Source organism: Epinephelus moara, chromosome 1, assembly GCF_006386435.1.
Source record: "Epinephelus moara isolate mb chromosome 1, YSFRI_EMoa_1.0, whole genome shotgun sequence".
Lineage (NCBI taxonomy): Eukaryota > Metazoa > Chordata > Actinopteri > Perciformes > Serranidae > Epinephelus > Epinephelus moara.
Genome location: NC_065506.1, coordinates 35,745,699 through 35,768,312, shown reverse-complemented (window position 1 = coordinate 35,768,312; position 22,614 = coordinate 35,745,699). Strand labels below are relative to the sequence as shown.

General features: G+C 40.1%; 1 protein-coding gene across 2 annotated transcripts; it reads right to left on the bottom strand.

Annotated features, from left to right (window-relative positions):
• Positions 1–12,291: 12,291 nt before the first annotated feature.
• LOC126390549 (BTB/POZ domain-containing protein 1-like) lies at positions 12,292–22,119 on the bottom strand. 2 transcript variants are annotated; one of them, XM_050044920.1, is made up of 8 exons: positions 21,456–22,119; positions 18,650–18,806; positions 15,616–15,721; positions 15,331–15,528; positions 14,955–15,084; positions 14,770–14,857; positions 13,171–13,317; positions 12,292–13,063 (listed from the first exon to the last, which is right to left on the bottom strand). In XM_050044920.1, exons 1-8 carry the CDS (start codon positions 21,887–21,889, stop codon positions 12,905–12,907), a joined length of 1,419 nt encoding a protein of 472 aa, XP_049900877.1. In that variant the 5' UTR covers positions 21,890–22,119; the 3' UTR covers positions 12,292–12,904. The 2 variants fall into 2 exon arrangements, with proteins under 2 accessions (XP_049900877.1, XP_049900866.1); XM_050044909.1 differs by having other exon boundaries at positions 14,955–15,147; positions 21,456–22,117.
• Positions 22,120–22,614: the final 495 nt, after the last annotated feature.

Here is a 22,614-nt window from a genome sequence, read left to right as displayed (position 1 = left end):
TTTGTGGTTTCTGAATTTCTCTCAGGTAGCTTCCACAGCAATTCCCCTCCTTGTGTAGCTTTTTATAAAGATGAAACCAATGAGTTAATGCTGTGAGGTACACTGATTTTAAGTTTGGGGAGAAGAGCACTAGTGTGGGATCAGTGCTCTGTGTCTGCAAACACTTTGAGTTGCTGTATTCAGGGTTCCCATGGTTATGGTAAACCTTGGAAAGTCATGAAGGTAGTAAAATCCTTGAAAGTTTTAGAAAAGTCATGGAATTTTGTCATGTTTAATGAATTTAACTGTTAATGTAATCTTCTGGGGATAGCTTGTTGACATAACATAGGTCTGGGCCAATGTGTGACAAAGTTTTTGAGACCATTTTGTACGTTTCTTTTTATTTGTCCCAACATTCTGTCTCTCCCTCGAGACAGATGCCTGCTAGCTGGAAATATGTTGGAATAGAGTTTGAATCTGATGTTTGAAAGAGAGGAAAATAATGTAACAGTGTGATTTAATGTGTAAAATCTTTTTTTTTTTAATACCCATGCTTTGCCACATTTTTTAACTTTTAAATTATACCGTGTGTTTCTGAGATGAAGCAGTGTTCCTGTTATACATTGTAAATTATCATCGAAATTTTATCACAGGTCCTTGAAAAGTCATGGAAAAGATTCTTTTAAAATGTCATCCATGAAAATATGTTGGGAACCACGGGTACTGGAATATGTGTGCTTGAGTGATAAAGTCGTGAACAAAGAATATATTAAATCTGCTTTGATTAAGTGTGACAGCACCCTCTCTAAATCTTAAAGGGGTAGTTCAGATTTTTTGAAGTGGGGCTGTATGGGGTAGGCCTACTTAGCCATAGTCGGTGTATTACCTACAGTAGATGTCAGTCAGCACGACCCCAGTCTGGATAAGCAGGTTCAGCTAGGGGGGGGCAGCAACAAAACATATTTTAGCCACTGAAAATTATCAATAATGGAGCAAGTTTCTGCTGTACTGAGAGTATTTTCATCATTTAACCTTTCCATCAGACAGCCTGTTTCGACAGGAAAGCCATTAACAGTTTCAGTTCTCCATCTATGCCCTCGTCAAAGCCACCAGTCTCCATTGACAGAAACAGTAATTATAGCTTGCTGGACACGGCAGCTGCTGATGTAAGGTTCCCACAGTTAGTTAGTTTGTGTTACTGTGTGACTGTGCTTTGAATCCCAACTAACCCGTGTAAACGCCAAAGTCACACAATAATACAAACTAAGTGAAGAAGGCAACGGTAGGCCAGCAGCTCCTCTGTTCAGCTATGTTAAATTACTGTCTCAATGGCGACTGGCTGTGAAGACAGTGATATAACGGCTTTAGCTTCCTGTCAGTAACTGCTGTCTGACAGTAAGATAAAGCAGTGAAAATATTCTCAATAAAACACTTAAACTGTTGTTGATTTTCGTGGTGGTTCTTTATTTAGGTGATGTAAATATGTTGTGTTGCTGACCCCTCCACAGCTAGTATTACTTAGCTTTCGTGGAGGTATTCCAGTCTGCTTCTCAGAACTGCCAACTAACATTACAGTATGTTATACACTGACTATGAATAAGTACCTCATACAGCTCTGCTTCAAAAGATCCAAATATACCTTTAAACTCCTATTCAGATCAAAATTCTTTCCTAGAAGTTGTACTAATACTTGTTTCAAGACTCGCTACAGGCTCAGAAATCAAGAATTCACTGAAGCCACAATTTCACCAGCAGTTTGAGCCTCTAATGTCCGTCTAATGGATGGCACATTAAACCAGATGGTTGAACAACTGCACTGTGTGTGGAGGGAAAGCAGCATTCAGAGTAAATGGCTCAGCTGAAGCCCAAGACCAATAGTTCACATTGTGAAAAGCAGCTGAAATATTTATGTGCATCATTAATACATTATTGCGACATGCATCATTGGCTATGGCATATGTAGCTCATTGCCTAAAGATGTCAGCGCCTGTGTATCTCAGCCCTTTCACAGCAGACCTCCATTAAGTAACAAATGGTGACTTTGGACACTTTGGTCCACTCCACTGATCCACAACACAAGCAGACACGCTCATGCATTGTTTTATCGCTGCCCTGAATGCTTTTCTGTGGTTTCTATTTATGGCCGTGGTGAAGAGGGGTTAACAGTTCATTTGGACTTCAGCAGTGCAATCAGCTGTGATGATAAGGGAGGGAGGGAGGAGGTTAGGGAGAAAGTGTGTGGGGGATGTGCTGGAACTGGCACACAGTGAGGAGGGCTGCCATCACCACTGTAATCAGTTTAGATTACAGGAACTTCACCCCACAATGCTGCATCTTCACAGAGCGGGGAGTCGCTGGACAGAGGCGGAAACAGCAAAAGTGGAACAGGGATTTATTGGTAAACAAAATTTCAAAATGTAACTGTTGCACTTTGATAGCATGGTAAAGGAATTAGATTAATGTCTAGAAAACAAACATGACTTTAAATTTTACACTTAAACAAATAGTGGAATACTTTTATTTGACATGATCTGTCTGATAATTGGACACACTCAGCAGCTAATTATTTTAGCGTAGCACAAAGACTAGAAACGGAAAGAGCTAACTTGATTCTGTCCAAAGGTTGCAAAATTAGCATGTCAGCACCTTTAAACTCATGAATTAATCAAGTGGCAGACTCCAGGTCTGAAAAATGAAGCCAACACGGAAGTGCCAAAAACTGCAATTCTTTAAACGTCCACTTGAGGCTGGCTCCAGAAGCTAGTCGGTCCCCAAAGACCCCCATGTTAAAATGCTCATCTTTACAGCAGAAATAAACATGTTTACAGCCTGGTACAAAGAGTGGCTTTGGTATCTATAACTAATTTCCTTCATAACAACTGTACAAGGGAAGAAATTTTATCTAACTCACCCGTTTACATTTTATCAAGGCTTAAAGTTGCACATAATTAAAGGTGGGCTGCTTTGAGTGACAGGCTGTCTGCTGATAGTGTCCTCGGCTTCTCAGTCAGATCCACCCCTCGCTCCTCCACATCTCCAGCCTCTTGCCCAAATATGGTCACTCCTGTCTCCAAAAAACAAAGATAGCGATGGCTGTAATGCCAAACTTGAGGCTCAAAACTGGAGTCCACAATCTAACGGGTGACGTGACGGTAGCTATGTCCATTATCTTTCCAATCTATGGAACTTGCATGTTTTATCTCGTTTGTTTAACTTGTACAAAAACAGAAGTGTAAAGATAACACACTGTGGTTTTATTGGGTGGTTTTGGGCCACATTAATTTGCATACTTGGCAACTTTGAGGCCTCAAAAATAGGGAGGATTTTGAAACCGGTGTTGGGGGTCCAGAGTCCTTCCCTAGAAAAGTTTCAGAGACTTTGATTCCTGCATTCTGTTGACTTTTAGGAAGGTTTTTAGGAAGAGGTAAAATAACAAAATAATTACACTGCAACCACATTTTACTTCATTTTACTTACTACCTTGCAAAAAGTGACATACAGTTTGCTGTCTCCCATCTTCCTGATTGCAGGTGAATGCAGCATAAACTTACTTCCTGTTTAGTGCTAATTAGCAAATAATAGTATACCAATAAACTAAACTAATTTGGTGGACATAAAGATTACACCTGCAGAAATGAGCACATTATTGTCATTGTAAACATGGTAGCATTTAGCTCAAAGCACCAGTGTGCCTAAGTACAACCTCGCTGGGCTGCTAGCATCACTAGACTCTCTCTGTCCATCCAAACCTGCTTTAAATTTGTGTAGAGGCTGGAATTTGGTGCACAGCTAATATTAGAGGTCCAAATGAAAACATTCTGTCATTTAGAGTGAGACACATTGACAGTCTCAGGAGCTGGACCCTGTGTAAAGTTCACACTGCTATCAAGACTAATCCACGGGTCAACATTTTAATCTGGTCCTCTGGGTGCCACAGAGCATTAAATATCTTTTACTCATTCATTGCACTCATCTTGTTAGAGCATACAACATTTGGATTTGAGGGTGAGTACATTTTTTATTATTGTAACATTAAGAAAACGTGTTGTTTTTCAGTGAAGGATTTACCGAAACCTTGCAGTGACCCCCAAACCCACTGCGTATTACATTTTAATTAATAAGCTGTTAATACAAAGTGAGGCTTGGAGAGCGTATGAGAAGGCAAACAATAGAGAGAGCCACAGTGAGGGACCAGTGAGAGTCCCCACGGTCTGGTCTGCCAGGCTGTCAGGCTTCATGTGGTCTGTTTGTGACGATGCAATGTGACAGCAATGGAGACAGTGTGCTGGGGGCCATGTCCTTGATGATGAACTCATCCACTACAATCATCACTCTATCTCCTCCCCCTTTGTGAGTCCGTACAGACATACACGTGCGCGCACAAAACACCACAACCTCCCCACCAACACACATACACGCACACACAGACACACACAGACACCACATCCCCCAGCCCCTGCAGCACTCAGCGACCTACATCTGGTGTTGGAGAGTGCAGGGGCTAAGGTTGGCCCAGGCCAGCCAGCCCCCAGCAGACAGTGGGGAGTGTTCATGTAGCGTGTGACGTGTGTGAATGGCAGAGTACTCTTTCTGTTAAAATAAACGCCCCCAGCTTTGTATGGTACATATGAATCTGTACACAATTGCACCGTGTCACATGAACACACACGTGAAGATGGTGAGCCAACACTCATACATGCACTAAGACTTAAGAATAGACCCTAATAATTGCTGCCACAGATCGCATTTAATGACATCTTGTCCCCTGCTCATTCAACTGCGTGCTCTGTAAGTTAATCATGCAGCCACTCAGGTCATCCATGTAAAGACAGTGGACTCTGCAGCCGAGGGGAGCTTGTTAGTTTGATTGTATCTTGTGGTGTCTTCACATGAAGACGCAGGGAGGCTTCAGTGATGGAAGAAGTGCACGAATCTTTTACTTGAGTAAAAGCATTCTGCATTTAAAGCACAGACGTATTATCACCAAAATGTACTTCAAAGTGCCTTATAAGACATTCAGAACGCTAATACAGCAGCAAACAGTTATTGCTATGTAAAGATATAGTGGAGTAATGGCGTCATGCTCCATCTGTGTGTGTTGTGATGTGTGCTTCTCTTTTCTGTGTTTTGGTCAACAGTCCTGCCACGTGTGCATGGTAGTGCATGTGAGTCCCTGTGTGTTGTTGTCACACTGGCTACTTCATTGCCGCTCTGCTCTGCGCTCATATGGCGAATACTGCTGACCAACCCAGTGTGGCGACGTCCTCTTGCAGAAGTGTCACGCCCACCAAACTTGAGCCAGGAGGCTGTAAACGCATGATCTGTGCACTGCAGACTGTCTGCTGCCATATGACAGGAGCGAAGGTGGAAGTCTGCAAATGGAGGAAGGTCAGGGTGATGGACGGGCCAAACAAACACAGGACTTTGACCCAGGAGAGCGGAGTTTGTGTCCTGCGTGAAACCAAAAGTCAGTGTTGAGTCATTTAGGTTATGAACTTACGTCACGTTTTTACGTCAAATCATAACATGACAATGTCTGACCATGATTCTTTTCCTAAGCCTAGCTGGTGGGAGCGCTACTTTATAAGATATCATACGAACCATTGTATGAGAATACACTGCATGCATATCTGTAATATTACAAGAGTCCACAGTGTCACATTGCTTTGTGCAAGGGATCACAGGCCACAAAGGTTGCGAACCACTGGTTTGACCTTCATCAATATGTTGTATTTTATAAGCAGATCATATTTTTAATGTACAATTTTGATATGGGAAGTAACAAAGAACGTTAGCTGTAAAATAAATGTAGGGAAGAGTAAACGTCCCTCTGAACTGTCGCAGAGTAAAGTACCTAAGAACTTGAGTAAATATACTTCAGTTTGACTTTCCACCACTGAGGATACTGCCACACACAGTGAGGTAAGAGATAGTCTTTCACTTGTTGTCAAAACGTCCTTGTCAATCTCCAGAACCAAGTACTTGAGTGAGTACCGAGCTCCAATCCTCTCAGCCATCTGCCAAGACGTTCAGTCCATCTCCGTCATTCAAACCAGTGCTGGGACAGGCTGACATGTCATCTGAATTACACATTATCTACACTAAAAATCTTGTAGGTGCACAAATGGTGCTGGTTTGTAAGCTGAGGTTTGACTGTCAAAAATGCAACGTCACAGCCACTGTGTTCTTTTTTGTGATAAAGGGATTAATTACACTGAATTTCAGTTTCCATTCCTGAGCCTGCTCTGTGCTTACTGCCATCAAGGCCGCAATTAGACTTCAAGATGATGCCCATCAACACCCTGCAGAGCGCCTCATCGATCCACCGCCGGAAATTTACATTGTTGAATGTTAATGAAAGTCACACTCAGAGGGCACAGGCATAAATTCTTTTTGAATAGAACAAATGGTCCCTTTTTTTTTTTTTTAAAGTTACTGGCTCAAAATATTTAAACTCGAGGAATCTGGCTCATGTTACTTGCCATGGTGTCTCCAGGCTTGGTAACTAAACCACCTAACCAGAGTTTATTGTGCCAATGAAAGTCTTGAGTTCCTACACATTTTCACCTTTTTCACATCATGTCCCATGAAAAATAAAGGCATTATGAAAATAAAAAAACATTCATGTTAAGCCAAATTGCTCATTCACAAAGTTATTAATATGATTTACTATGTTAGACTTATGACATGGTAAGAAAAGTACAAATTTGACTCACTGTCTCATTATTTTAATACAATATCTCATACATTTAATGTAATTTATATTTAATTTATAATATTAATTTATAGGACAAAGATTAGGTACAAACCAAACAAAAACCTAAACACTTACTTAAACACTTAAATAAACCTAAAAGAAAAATTGGTAGCGCAAAAAAAAATCTATTTTTTAAAAGTCTATCAATGAAGACAGAACAACAATCATTTACCATTAAGGAAAGAGGACATTAATTGTCTATTAATATTCAAGATATGGGTCTGTTGTGTATTTTTTATTTTTTTTTTATTTTTTATGCAGAGGCCTAACATGTGCGCATGAACCTTTCATCATACTTTCTGTAAAGCCTGTATACAGTGAGACGGAAAAACAACATTCTTCCTCTCTTTCCTCCTGCGAAGTGACAAATCAAGTCACAAATTAGCAGTTTCAGTTGACTTGAACAAAGCTCAACACCCAGTGTTTAAGTGACTCGGGGGGTTAGTGATGCTCAGCCATATATGTGTACATGGCAATTAATCACCCAACAGTCTTACATCATTAGGATACAGATTGCATAACTCCCACCAGCTGGACATGTACGGACACACACACACACACACACACACACACAACACTGCAAATTGCAAGATAGGCTGCACACTGATGTCGAACTTTAGGATGACTGATTGATTCATTCATTCTTCAGGAATTAAAATTAAAATTCCCAGACCTTCCTAGAGAGGTCCAGGCTATGCCCTGGAAGTCTTCAAATCCTAGAAATGCCCCTGCGTACACCTGACCTGTGAGGGGCTGCTGCAACTGCATTTGCCTCTTAACAACAATGAGTAAGGACAGCTATTGCTGAGAGGTTAAAAACAGGCATTCAGTTTATTATACTGATAAATATAATTTTTTTTGTTTATCAACTGGCCCCTGGCCTCCTGTTATTTTGCAGAAGTGGCCCCTGGGCAAAGCCAGTTGACTATTCCTGGTCCAGTGTGTAGGATTTAGTGGCATCTAGTGGTCACATAGCAGAACTGAAATGTCNCTGCATTTGCCTCTTAACAACAACGAGTAAGGACAGCTATTGCTGAGAGGTTAAAAACAGGCATTCAGTTTATTATACTGATAAATATATTTTTTTTTTGTTTATCAACTGGCCCCTGGCCTGTTATTTTGCAGAAGTGGCCCCTGGGCAAAGCCAGTTGACTATTCCTGGTCCAGTGTGTAGGATTTAGTGGCATCTAGTGGTCACATAGCAGAACTGAAATGTCTCATGTCTGCCAAGTGTGTGGGAGAACTAAATGCAAAAAACGTGAATGGCCCTATACACAGCCAGTGATCGATTTGTCCATTCTGGGATAATGTAAAAACAACATGGCGGACTCCGTGGAGGAGGACCCGCTCCGTATGTAGATATAAACGTGTCATTCTCAGGTGATGAAAACACAATGATTCTTAGTTTCAGGTGATGGTAAACAAATGAAAACAAACCTATGAATATGATATACCATTTCTGCCAGTAGATGCTCCTAAATCCCACACACTGGACCTTTAATATCTTCAAGGAGATCTCCAATAATTTTACATATCAAAGTCTTGAGGAGGACGTACCCTGCATTCATGTGGTATCGGATAAATCGGAAAAATGAGTTCCCAACTGAGAAAATTCACATGAATGCCCCATCAATCTGGAATGACAACTTGGAAAGTTGGCAACAATTTTGGTACACAAGTTGACATATATGCAGAAACATGGTGGACAAAAGTAAATGTTCAGTTGATAGTAATAAACTTTTTATCCATTAACACACTGCGTACAATTTGTAATATGCTACTGGGTTGTAACCATTAGTTGCTGTGCACATAGAGTGGCCTAGATTAGTAGGAAAAGTAATTTAATGAAGCTCAGTGTATGTTTAATCAGGGCTTTAATCAGTCCCTATTTGACTATGGATTCATCACCCTCCTTAAATCACACCATCTTGATGGAGTCTAATCGCCAAAGATTTTTCACATATTTCATTCTTATGTGCACATGCTAATAAATATTCTTTTTTACTATTAAAACCAGTCTCTCCTGATTGAACTAGCATTAGTCAGTGAAAGCAATATCTTGGTAGTGTTAGCGGATGTACTGGTGCACCAACAAGTGCCAACTCGGGCTATAGAACCATCTGAGGAGCAGGTGCAGGCAGCATCCTGCATATATACAGTAAATGGATGGAGTATGTGAACATATAGGCTCCATAAATGTGTTTATATGCATAACAACCTCCTTATTCGTTGTCTGGACTGTGTAGGTTGGTCATAAATGTTCTTAGGATTGTGAGAAAGGTAGGCGTAATGAGCTCTGGCTTCAGCCTACATCTGTTCAATCACTGCTTTAATCTGTTTTACTCATTTCATGGCTGTTAAAGCACTCGTGTGTGTTACTGTTTTCTGACTTTCACATTATTCCCATTGTGGTTTTTTTCAACATACATCCAAACTACATCATAAAATACAACACTATAGATGTATAGCAGGCTTGTCAGGCTAACAATGACAGAGAAGCTTCATTTTAAGGCCGTTTTGAATGTGATGCTCATCAGTTTGACCATAAAACTGCCCTCATGAGGACACAGGGAGGTGCTACAAAGGCAAAATGAGGAGAAAAAAGCCTTTCTCTGTTTTGCTCATGGCGATGTAAGTCTGACTGCAGCACTTCAGTCCTGTACAGTCATGTGTCATAGGTTGTCAAAAGCAGCAGAGGCATAAATCCTCTCCCCTGCTGTCAGTGTTCAAGTAGAAAGCTCAAACAGAGAGAGACAGCCCATTCTGCTGCTCTCTACCCACACACACACACACACACAGAAAACACACAGCAAACCACAAATCACTGTCATGGATTTGTAATCTAATAGCTATAAGAAAACCCTTCATGTCACTTTGATACCTCAGTATCAGTGGAATACATTACAAGGTGCTTCACGGTGTTTTTTATAGGCCTTCAAACATTTTTTACACAACACAGGTACGAGCAGAGAGCTGTCAGTGCTGCGCTCTATTTGTCCTCCTGGTTTTTTGAACATTTTTGTGTCTGGTGGGTGGTGAAAACCTGTCTCCAACTGATTTTTCTTTTTTTTTCCATTATAAAGGCTGTCTAAGTGGGCAGTCAGCGGGGAGAAGCTCTCAGGTCCCAGTGACTCACCTGACAGCCTCCGTGGATCACTCTCCTCGTCAAAGCCCACTCACAGCCGTCTAAAGTGGCCTTGTTTCCACCGCCTTTCTCATATGAATGTACAGATTATGAAATTTGAGAGCACTTCATCTCTGTGCTGGAGACGCAGCTTTCAGCAGACAGCATGGCTTTGGGTTATTTTCTCCTTCAGGATAAGGACAAAGTGCATCCAGCAAGAAATAATCCAGCATCACTGAGATTTGCGTCAGGATTTAAGACGACATAACTGAGGCTAAAATGACAGTGGTGATTACGGTGTTGTCTTAAAATAGTTATTGTCCCACTTAAAGGAATACTTCACCCACAACATGACCATTTGTAAATCAATTAGTCATACTCATACATAAGAGAAAACCATGGAAACAGCTTACATATTAATTTAATAATTGATTGGGGACCACCTTTAACAACAGCAAAACTGTATCAAAACAGCCTTTTACAAATCTCATATAACCTGTGTAGTATAAACCAAGTCTCATTTATCCAGTCTTATGCTCAGTACTTCCTAAACACATGCACTTTTTACTAAAAAACCTTAGTGCTGGAGTCAGGCTTTGACGAGAACGTAGATAAGTTTTACTTTAAGTTTAGTTTTAAATTCAAACATGCACATGTTTGGGAAGTACTAAGCATACGACTAGATCAAAAGAGCCATTTTTGGCCAAAAAAGCTCTAAAATAGCTGCAAAACATATCTGAGCTTTATAATGAATGTGACAGTAAGTCTGAATTTGCCAATTAACATTACTAATTTGTCTAAATGAGCCTTTATTGATATGTTTTACCACAAGCTGGCTCCTCTGCAGTAGGCTGTTTATGATTGTTTGGTACTAAAGTTTTGCAGGGATGGCAGTAAAAGCAACCAAATATGTCAATGTTAAATCTTAATTTCTCAAAGAATTTTTTGACCTGGAATCCATAGCTAGGTTAGCCAGGGAGATCCAAGACAAGCCACTGCTACTGAGGTTCAGCTAAATTTAATGTAAAAGGCAATAGGCTTTCTGTGAATAGGCTTTACCTCTACCACAATGGAGAATGTAAGAATCCCTCAAGGTCTACGACAATGAAAAATGAAAATTAAAATGTTAAAGAAGTAGCCATCATTAATGTACATAGAATTTTTTGCCACAGCCAAAGGGAACCACGGGAGAGGGCCAGAAGAGCCGCCCCCCCTACCCCTGGACTAGATGAAAGAAACTTTATACACTGCACAGGTTGTGTGGGAGTTTGTAAAGGGATACTTTGATATAGTTTTGCTGTTGTTAAATGCATTCTGCTGACCACAGCACAGTTTTTGCACACACACAAAATTGTCTTTGATATATATTTTTTTCTAATTGGTGCTTAGTAATGTAACATTAGTTCTCCATGTTCATCTCTTGCAACTTGCGTGGATGTTGTCAGAATGGTTCAAAGAAAGTGGATCATCTGGGAAATTAAGTGCAGACTAGCTGGGAATGAACAGCATTAACTTTAATTAATTCAGGATATGAACTGATTTGTGGAACACATTTCAATAACATAGCCTTTCAAGTATTCAAGTGTCAAGTAATTTCAAGTCAAAGGGCTCAAGTCCAAATTAAGTCATGAGACACTGGCGTTTACAAAGAGTCTACAGATAAAACCAAGTTAAATTTAAGACTTTTTAAGACCTTTTTAATACCACCTTATGACATTTAAGACCAAACCTGCAATGGAAATACACCTTATATATACAGTATGTGTGTGTATGACACACGTGTAAGTACTCTTTCCAAGGAAACACTGATGTCAGTTCAAAATGAACAGTCAGGAAAATGACAACAGTTGGGTGAGTTTCAGTTTAATGTGTTTACTGTAAAAGAAAACAAAATCTCTTTTCATGGTAATGTGATCTAAAATATTTAAGACCCGTCGAAAATGACTTTAAGACATTTTAAGACGTTTTAAGGACTGTACACACCCTGGTTTAACTCCAAACCAAGCTGCAAGTCTTTTGAGTCTACTACAGTCATCGAATTTGTAAATTTTGTCTGACCTGATTTCAAGTCATGTGACCTGTACTTTTACTTTTGATACTTAAAGTACATTTGGACTGTACTTTTACTTAAAGTACTCTCACATTGCTGCACTGGTACTGTTACTTCCTCCATCACTGTTTGAAAGGTGCTGTCTCCCTCAGGTTGTCACATTTTAATGATTAAAGGCCGAAAGAGGCAAAGTAAGCATTTGTGTAACAGAAATAATTTTCCTTTCGTATCCCGTTGATCACCACTTAACTCCTCAGATTTAACTGTCATGCTGGGAACAGCTGATACTCCCCATATAAACTGGCAGTATGGAGTATTTGGCATCACCTACTGACAGAAAGAGGAATGATACATAAATGACTTACCCATAAAAGTCCTTTAGTGTTCATTTTTTTTACATTTTAATGAAGTGCTAAGCAAACATGAAGTCATAAATTACAGCATGTACCACTGGCAAAGTTACATAACACACATGGATCCTTAATACGATGCAAAAACAAAAGACACCTGCTGAATAGATGATAAAAGTGCACAATAAAAAATATGCAAACATTATACTTTCGGTAAATGCATCAGCAAAAACTGAGAAAATAACAAAACGAAATGGCGCCGACCAACAAATGGTAGCTGTCTCTGGAGTTTGACTCTAGATTAACTCCTGCGCTGGCAGCGTAATGACAACGACACACAGACAGGACGTCAGTTTTTAGATCATGTACAGCTGATGATACAGTTTATGCCCTAAAAAGCTTATTTCACACCAGAGCTGTGATTTTTTTTCCCACAACTCCGCTTGTTTCCACATTCTTGCTCGTGTCCGTACACCACTACTGTATAGACAGATACGCACGTACAGCATATATACACACTCTCAAACACACACATTCTTCATTCCGAGGGATCGCGAGGCACTACGTTTGTCTCCAGCAGTCCAGTCTTCCCAGCAGTCTGAGGTCTCTCTGGTTCAGTGTACCTGCATGACACCGTGTTAAGTCTAGGTGTAGTAGATGATCTCTGGTATCTGCCCGTCCTCCACAGATGTACCATTGTTATTTCCTGGTGAGCTAAAAAAGAAAAATGTAGTCTTGGTCCCCGTTGCTGATTCTTGGGTCACTTTCTTCAACCCTTTGGTGCCATAATGGGAATCTGGGCCCTGAGATGTACAATAAAAACAGACTTTAGATCAATCCTAATCTGGGTTTGAACAGATAACTTATGCACATTAGGACACAGTTTAATACACAGCAAGTTGAGACTGACCTTTAAGGTGGCACATGCAGTGTAGCTGACATTGGGTAGGATTTCCACAGGCTCTTTGAACATCACTCTGAACGTGTTTGCTGTGCCGTCACAGTTGAAACCTGTGTCGTTCTGCCCCAGTGTAATGCGTTTGTCACTCTCTAAAATCTGCAGAACAGTTCAATGCCTTTAGTGAATGAACAACAAGGTGCAAAGAAATAAACAACTTCAAGCTGTTAAAACACAGCTGGCAGGGTGCTGTGTGCTAATGTACTTTTATGGTTGGTATCTGAAAGTATTGCCTGCGCCAGAAATAATTTATTACCCACTATATACTGCACTGTGCTCAAACGTCAAAGGTAGAGAACATGAGAGGTCATTCCTGCGTTCACTCACTCGTGAATTTTCTGACAGGAAATTAGGGGAGACGGGAAGGATGACGTGCAACAAAGGTCATACCTGAAGCATAGGGATGTTGTTGTGATTTCATGCTCAGTGTCTTGAAACTCTAGATCACCAGGATGGCCCATAAATCAACAAACTGTAATCTTCACATCAATAAAGTACTGTGACATTTTAGGCTTTAAGAGTTATTTCTGTAAACTGACGGTTGATATTTAAATCACTGAACAAATCTGAGGTGTTTACAGTGACACAGTGCTGCAGGAATGAGTCCTAAAACCCAAATATGAGTCAGGATTATAGCACTTCCAGTTCCCTCGTCTCAAGGTCAATGGATTTTAGGTTAGATATCTGAAAAAAGGTCTGTGATTACCGCAAGCTTGAATTTTCAATTCAAGAATTTTGAAGCTATTAAATATCTTAAAAAGGCGGTGGCTCAATGAGACAACAGAACATCATAATGCCCAACACGGCTTTGCTACCTCATTGTCGTGGCGATGCTGAAGTCATGTGAGCGTGGACGTAGATACAGCATTGGAGGCGGGGCCCTGTTAGATCCTATAAAAGTTGGTTAGTGGCACTTGAAGCCAAAAAAGTACAACTTCTCGGGTGTAAAATGAATAATAATAACCCTCTGCTATCATGAATTTGGGATACTGAAACAACACTGAAATGTTATTGGACTAAATGGATCAAATTCCAATAGTTAAATCAGAGGTTGATGCTCAAAAAAATGTACCAACTGAATAATGGACATCTCTTTCACATTGTAAGCCTATGGGAAAACGTCTTTCTGGGCCCCATGGCATCACGTGACAGACCTCGAAGTTGTAAATCCACAGTTTGGCCACTATGAAAAATTGGCTTCAAAGTCAAGCACTATTTCTGAGGGCTTGCTTGTGCCGACCTCACCTGTACATCGATCAATACTAGTTGAGAAGAAAAATGCGAAAATCCACTCAAAAGGGAGCCACACACCTCTATCGGGCCATGAGTGATGATTGAGAGGGATTACTTTTGTATGAGTCTATACACTGTGTTTTAGAAATACCCTGCGTAGCTGCGGAGCTTTGTTGATTTTGCTATTACATTGTACTTTTGAGACAGTTGCCTTTTTTTGTTAAATGGAAAAAAAAGAAAAAAGGAGTAGAAATACACGTTTATATTCTCACTCTCCATCACAAACACACTGACTTATGCCTTAATGCTAAAAGTTACCTGTATGTTGACCTGATAGTCAGTGGGTCCATGTATTGAACCATACAGGCCAAAACCCACTATGGATATTCTTCTGTTAACATTGAATCTACAGAAGAAGACAGACACACAGAGACAATTAGACAAAAACTGTAACTGTACTTGAGTTCAGATTAACGACTGACCACAGATACTCGTCATCTCACCTGATTCTGTCGCTGGTACCACTGTACCCCCATCGACTCTCAACCTGCTGGAATCTATTAATGCTGCACTCCTCCCCCCTGAGGCAGCAGCGGGGCCTGTCGATGTAGTCGACCCGTGGTTTGGGGTTTACTGTAAAGTGTAAAAACAGATTTACCACCTCCCGATCGAACAATATTCCAGACTGGGCAGGCCCTGTTGCACAAGAAAGAATATCAAGCTGGTTTCTGTGGTTTGAATTGTATGGACACATCAGGAACATGACGAATATGTTTGGCTCACATGGTCAGTACAGTGTTGAGAGAGAAAAAAAAAAAGAAAAAAAAAAAAGTACCATTACAGTAAGAGAAATGAGCTCTATTTGTGTGGTGCACTTACCTGCAGCAAACTCTTCAACAGTCATGAGCGGGAAGCGGATGAGCGGGAGGGCTTTCCCCAGAACCTTCTGTTTGTTCTCTGAGGTCGGGGGAAGCTGTTGTCTGTAACACTCGGCCTCCGCCCAGCGTACCACTGCCCCAAACAGGCGGTTCTCCCTGATGCTGAGTGTGTCTCTTTGTAGCACTGCACATAAAGTATCTACACATACAAACACACAGAATAATTGTCATTTCACATCCAAACAGCTAAAGAAAAGGAAATATTTGGTCAAGGAGTCTCACATACCGAGGTCAATATCTGTAAAGCCCTCAGCGTTTATTGCGTCCGCAGTGCTTTTGTCTATGGTGTCTAAGCAGAGACTGGCAAGCTGAGGCTCATCGAATAACCTTGCCTGTAACGAAAGCACAAAAGAAACCACGTTAGTATCTGTTAGATGATACCAGAGGTGGAACCAAGTCATTGTTTTGCAAGTCACAAGTACATCTCAAGTCTCAAGTAAAGACAGTGAATATATAACATAACATATTCATTACGAATACAGTCCATCTGATGCTTGTTTTGTTTCTGTTTTTCACCATTTCATCACTACTACAAATGCAACTGCAGCCAGTATCTCACTAACACTATCCTCATTCATATTTTAAGATGCTACAAATTATATTCAGCCACAAAATAAACCTGAAAAGCTGGAAAACAGAACAGAAGTACAGAGAGTTGTTGCATAGAGATGATACACCGTCTCATCTAGTTGCATTGGTGTGAACCGGCAGGATTTTATTGCAGGTAGTTGCCTGTTTCAACTCCTCTTGTCGCGACTCTTTGGTCTGAACTGGGCTAAAAGTCATTACATTAGAGACTCAGTCTGATTGGAGTCCACACCTCTGGTCTGTATTTGTCATTTCATGCACCAAAATATTTTTAAAAAGCTGTAAAAGGAAAAAAATCATCATCTTAATTTACTAAACATTATGTAAGATCAAACAAACACATGTTGGAGGAAATAATATGGTCATTAAGTCATAATTAAGTCTCATAAATTCATGACTAATAAATCCTTTTTGGCAAATACATTGCTTAAACAAACTTCATAAAATTCTGATGAAATTTAAATGAATAACCGAGCATCGACCCTGATAATTAAGACCACACTGTCTCATTTCTCTGGGTTGCTTTAGGTGGTTTTCAGATGACAGTTCTTTATGTTGCTGTGTTGTTAAAGGGGAAAAAACAGGGAGTGGTTTCTGATGAGAAAGCAGCTGAGCATGCAGCCTGAAGCATCAGGACAGAATGCTGAACCCAAACAAATGGCAGCATAAACCAAAAATAGAAACGCTAATGTCATAAAAACACAACCATCAATGGCTGGGAGACGGTCTGATGAAGGTACAGAGAAAGAAAAATGGCTCCACTGTACGGGCTGCTGTCAGTCTCCAGCAGATGAAACAAAAAGGGCAAAACTATTATTACATTATTTCCTATATTGCTCCAGGAAACACTCTTAAAAAACAGCCCAAGCTGTTATTGAAACCCTGTATCGCTGCTCTGCTGTCAAATCCTCTTATTTTGGTGCCTTTTGCCTTTAAAGGGTTTACCTGAAACACTGTGAATGTATTTTCTCACTTCCCCCTGGTGGTGTCTGGCCAAACAGTTTCTGCTGCCATCCCAGTAACACTGAGGTTAATTGGCATTTTATTAGTGCTGCTCAAAACATCAAAATATTTCATGTGGAAAACTGAACAGCAATTTGTGTTTACAGAAATAATGTCGCAGTTGGTCTGGATAATCACCAGAAATCAATGTTAATGGTTTTTATAGGGACTACTTCTTTGATAGAAAGTAGATCCAGTGACCTCTGCACATGAAAACTGTAAAAGTATCTGAATGTGTCTGTATATCTAATATCTCTGGGGCTAAAGAGATAAATATGAATTTAGTAATTTGGATAAAGTCTTTGAACAGAAACTGCCACACACTGCTCTTGCTTAGATTCACCACTTATCACACCAACATTTCGGTGTTCAACACTTGAGTTTGGCCCTCCTGGACCTTCGTCTAGAGTGATTAACCAAGTGTTGAACACGAGTTAACATCCAAGAGGACCGAAATATTAGTGTCACTAAAACTCGAGTGATATTTTCCAACGCCCCAGCATCTGAGACAGTTGGATGTGCGAATACCTTTCTTCAAACTAGGGATGGGTCACGATTTTCGAATTTCGAATAGTCGTTTTATTTTTGAAAAATCGATTTTTTAATGCGACTATTACTATTCGCCGTCTTATTTCCCCCCTTTATTTGACATGCAATTCAGCTCCTAACTGCACGAGGGCAGTATAGTTTTGCTACAGCGGTGTGAGATGGGCTACCAGCTAGTTTGATGCTCTTCTACAAACAGGAGAAACATGCAGAGACTACAGGCCCGAACATACTCGGGCGTACTATAAGCGGAACGGACTCCGCGAGGAATGTCCGCAGTCATTCGGTCAAATAGTTGCCACGATTTTCGAATAGTGTTTTTGCTTGTGCTGCCCATCCCTACTTCAAACTAATTTGGATGACGTGAAATTTAAGGTGTCAAACCAGAGGTTAATGCCAGACAGTTCAAGCATCATGTATGTACTACAGTCTTATTTTAGTTTTGTATTTTTCATCAGTTTCTATTTTTATTTCGTGTATATTTTTTGTTTTTAATTCAGTTTAGTTTGAGTTTTTTGTCCAGAGTGAGTTTGCTCGTTTCAGTTTTGTTTTTATTGTTTATATTTTTTTAATTTTATTAGTTTCAGTATTAGGTTTAGTTCTTTAATTACAATACGTGGGGTGTTTGTCAGAGGCACAGTCACGTAGACATACTAGTCTCAATATACGTATGCACAAATGCCTCCTGATGATTGTGTTGACAAAATTTGACCAAACCGACGACTAAAACTTAAGAAATATCTTGTATATTCTTTATCACATTTTAGTTAGTTTTGAAAGTGAACAACATTGTTTCAATTTTTTGTTTTGTTGGGGCGTTGGTGGCTTAGTGGGTAGAGCAGGTGCCCCATGTACAAGGCTGTTGCCACAACGGCCCAGGTTCGAATCCAGCCTGTGGCCCTTTGCTGCATGTCATCCCCCTCTCTCTCTCCCCCTTTCATGCTTACCTGTCCTGCCCATTAAAAGGCAAAATGCCCCCAAAAATATCTTTAAAGTTTTAGTTTTGTTGTCAAGTCTAGTTTTTATTTTAACTTCAGCTACCTAAAATGTTTTTTCACAGCTAGTTTTACTTTTTAGTTAACTGTAATAACCCTGATGTGCTATAAAGCAGACGTGACAGTAACCTGAGTGAGAAGCATGAACGCGTTGTCGGCTCTGAGGTGCTTGGTGAGGAACTCCACACAGTGACTCTCCAGAGCAGGGACCGCGTACTTCTTGGCCGTGTACAGGGTCGTCATCACAGTCTCCGGTCCAATGTGGACCTCGTCAGAATATAGGAACCTGCACAGAGGAAACAAAACACATGTACGGTCATGTCAGATATTCAGGCTGTTATCTGCAGCATGATCACAGCTAAAGCAGAAATTCATTTACACAGTGGAGATGATGCCGTTAAAAAAGTCGGTGTTCCTTAAAAAGCCTCAGTAGTTCTTTCTGCTGAATCTGTCTGTCGCACTGAGAATTGAAAACTGTCGGACAGATTTATAGTCTTGTTTACTTACTCTCTTATCAGACAGACACATCATCATTTCGCCAATTTGAGATACAGCTGCTTGTCTTCAGAAAATTTGACACTTCCTTTCTCTTATTAAACCTGTACACTACATGTCAAAGCTGCTTGTGAGCGTGCATGTAAACATGTGAATGTTTATCTTGCATGGTGGCTTTGATCACAGGTGAGTAAATGTTGCTTTTGTTGTAAAGCACTTTGAGTGGTCGCTAAGTGTTACAGTAATGCACTCAAAAACATTTCTGAGGATACCTAGGTGTGGGAAAAATATTCTGAAAGTACAGTGTACTAGGGCTGCACATTAGCCACACACATGGACTTGAAAAACACCAAAATATAAAATACTGTTGGTGATACATTTGTCAGACATTAATATAACTTGTGTTACATTGCAAACACAGAGCTTTTTCTCCTGTCTCGTTCTCTACAAATAAAATCAGCAACACAAAAAACAGCTTAAGTTTCTTTTAGTATGAACTTGACACAAACTGCAGCCCTTAAAATCAACATCATTGAGCAGTAAAACATGAAACTGACTTCATCTTCAGTCTCATCTAAATCACACGGCACCTGCCTGTTCCTGAAACTGCTGCTACTGTATCTGAACATTCCTGTGCACACAGAGATCTTTGACTTTTGGCTCAACTCTATTTCACATACAGCTCCACACACAATGTTTTTCACCCGACAATATGTTTGTTATTTAACAGACCATCCTTCCATGTGCAACAGGAACAATGTGTACTGAGCACTGGGTTCCTGCAGCTGAAGGCAAGTTAGATTTAAGACTTTCTTTGACTTTTTAACACCACTTGGACTGAAATTGAAGACACATTTCACAATAATCGAGATTAAAGGGAAAAAAAAGAGATAAGGGACAATTTTGCCCAAATGTTGTAACATGTAACATGACTCTTGTGGCGGAGATGAGGGTAGAACAGAAATGGGAAAAAGTTGCATTTGTTAGTGTTAGTTTTTTTTGGCGGTTTTGCGTTTCTCACTCTGCCTGTGGGATTCCACTGTATCTAGTGTGAAAAACTTTCATCATAAATTACAAAGAGGTTGGTGTGCACTGACGGTAGCGGTTTTAGCAATGCTGCAAAATCTCAGTATTCATAAAATTTACACTTCCCCAGGGTGAAGTGGCAGCTGGGTAGCAGATCGTGGATCCTCTGCTCTGCGAATTCCAGACACAAACATATACGAGTGTTGTTGGTCCTGTTATGCTGACGTGATGTTAATGTGAGAGGTAGTCAGTAAATTATGAAAAAAAAAAGATTTGATTATTTTAAGATTTTAAAATACAGTGTAAAACTAAGAATAACAATACTACGACTTCCTATATCCTACCATTTATAAGATTTTTGAAAGATTGATTTAAGACATTTTCATACCATTTGAAGCCATATTTTTAGATTAATAAATTCAATGCCCTTTAAGACTTTTAAAGATCCACAGAAAACATGAAGTATGAAAAATATTACACTGTTTTGACAAATTAAAAATGAATCGGTAATACATAATGAAGATTACACCTCACTAATCCAGGGGTGTCCGTGCAAAATGTCCCAATTAAAAATCTCACAAGCCCATATTCAGGCACAAAAGACAAATCAACTAATGATGACATTCATTATAGATGTATCTGCTTATTCTTTCTTGATTAAATTATTGATTTTTGGTCTATAAAATGTCAGAAGATAGTGACAAATGCCCAAGGTGACATATTTTAAGTTAGACATAATCACCATTGCATGAAATAAGTAGCAGAATCAGAGCCTATGAGCCATTTTAGCTTCAGAAAAAAAGACTAACAGTTATTGATTATCAGAATAACTGCAAATTACTTGGTTGTTGATCAGCTACTAATGCATTAATCGACTAATTAATTCAGCTCTGCACTGTACTATACTTAGTACTGCTTTTAAATCTAATGATCTGAAAGCTATACTATCAAATCTATCCACAGTTACTGTCAGGGTGTATCCATTTTGTTGTGCCCAGTGTACAGTGCAATAACTAAATTATACTCTCCTTCAAATGTAGCTGAAGCTGGATGTTGCAGATAAACCACTAATTGGGGCGTAATGTATCCGGTTCCTATGATCCTATGGTCCCCAACTTAATATATTCTAAATATGGCACATAAATAAGACCGTATAAAGGGTTTTATGTTCTCAGCAGTCTATGTTTCCCTGGGTCAAAGTGTTGAAATCACCCATCACCTATCTCTTGAAACGTGTGCCTTTAATTTTGCTGGTAAACCAGTTTTATCTTGATATTTCCAGACTGCAAGGGCGGATTTCTACCATTCAAACTGCAGCTGAAGCTTCCATCTCGTACAATATTAATGTAACGTTATATCACGAACATGGGACACTGGGAGCACTGGGATGTACCATGGTGACCACCTGTCCTACCTGAGCAGGGCGAGGAAGGCTGCTGGTTCCACATCAGGCAGCTCTATCTCAGCCGAGGTCGTGGCCATCCCCCCGTTAAACATGGCATCAAACACGGCACTGCCAGCGGCCAGGACGAATTTGTGGGCCGGTATCCTCTGGGCCTGTCTGCCCTTCCCCACGATGAACCTGACGTCGCTGAGCAGCTCGTTGTTGAAGAGGAAGGCGAAGCGCTCCTTCAGGGAGCTCTTTGTCGCCTGCCAGTTGTACATGGGCTCCCGGTGAAGGCCGAGCACAGGCGGGGAGGCGGACCGGGCAGGACCGGAGGAAGCTGGCACGTTAGAGAGCACGGCTGCGGCGGATCCAGACTGAACCGACTGAACCGAGTTGGATGCTGTCTCCTGACCGTCATGGTTTGACGCTAAGCTGCCGCCGCCGCTGCTCCCGGTCGCCATAACGGCACGCCTCTATTTCTTTATTCTACGATGCGCCGTTAACGACACACGGAAGTAACGTTACACCGACCGCAGCGTCTGTGTCGGTGTTTATTTACGTGGTATCCATCGCGGCGGACGCCATGTTCTTTGATGTTTAGCTAGCTAGCTAGCTTTACCTGCTAGCTGCGTCTCTCCAGAAATGACGCAGGCGCACACTTCCTTCAAAACACGTTTTTTTTTTAAAAATTAAACTTTATTGCTGAGGTCAAGAACAACAAAAATACAGTAACAAGAAAAAAAAAAAGAGAAAAATATACATACGAAATAAAAACTCAAATATGTAATAAAAAGTTATGTTGACTAAATAATAATAATAATGATAATAATAATAATTATAATATGATAATAATACAGCTATTACAAATACAGTATAACATGTTTTGACTGATATAATGTCTCATTTACTTCAAATATAAAATAGCACTTTAAATGTAAAATGGTTAATTAACATTTAATTTTGCTTTGATAAAATAAATAAACCAAAGTGACAAGAAACAGGCCAAAAAGGGCAATATATACACAATAAAGACTCAATACAAAAAAAAGAAGAAGAAAGAAATAATAATAATAATTTGGTCATAAAAATGTGATGTACATTACAAATACAGTATAAAATGGTTTAACTTTCTTATTTAAGGAAGATGAGAGAGTAACAATGCGATGGCCCATTTACTTCAATGTGC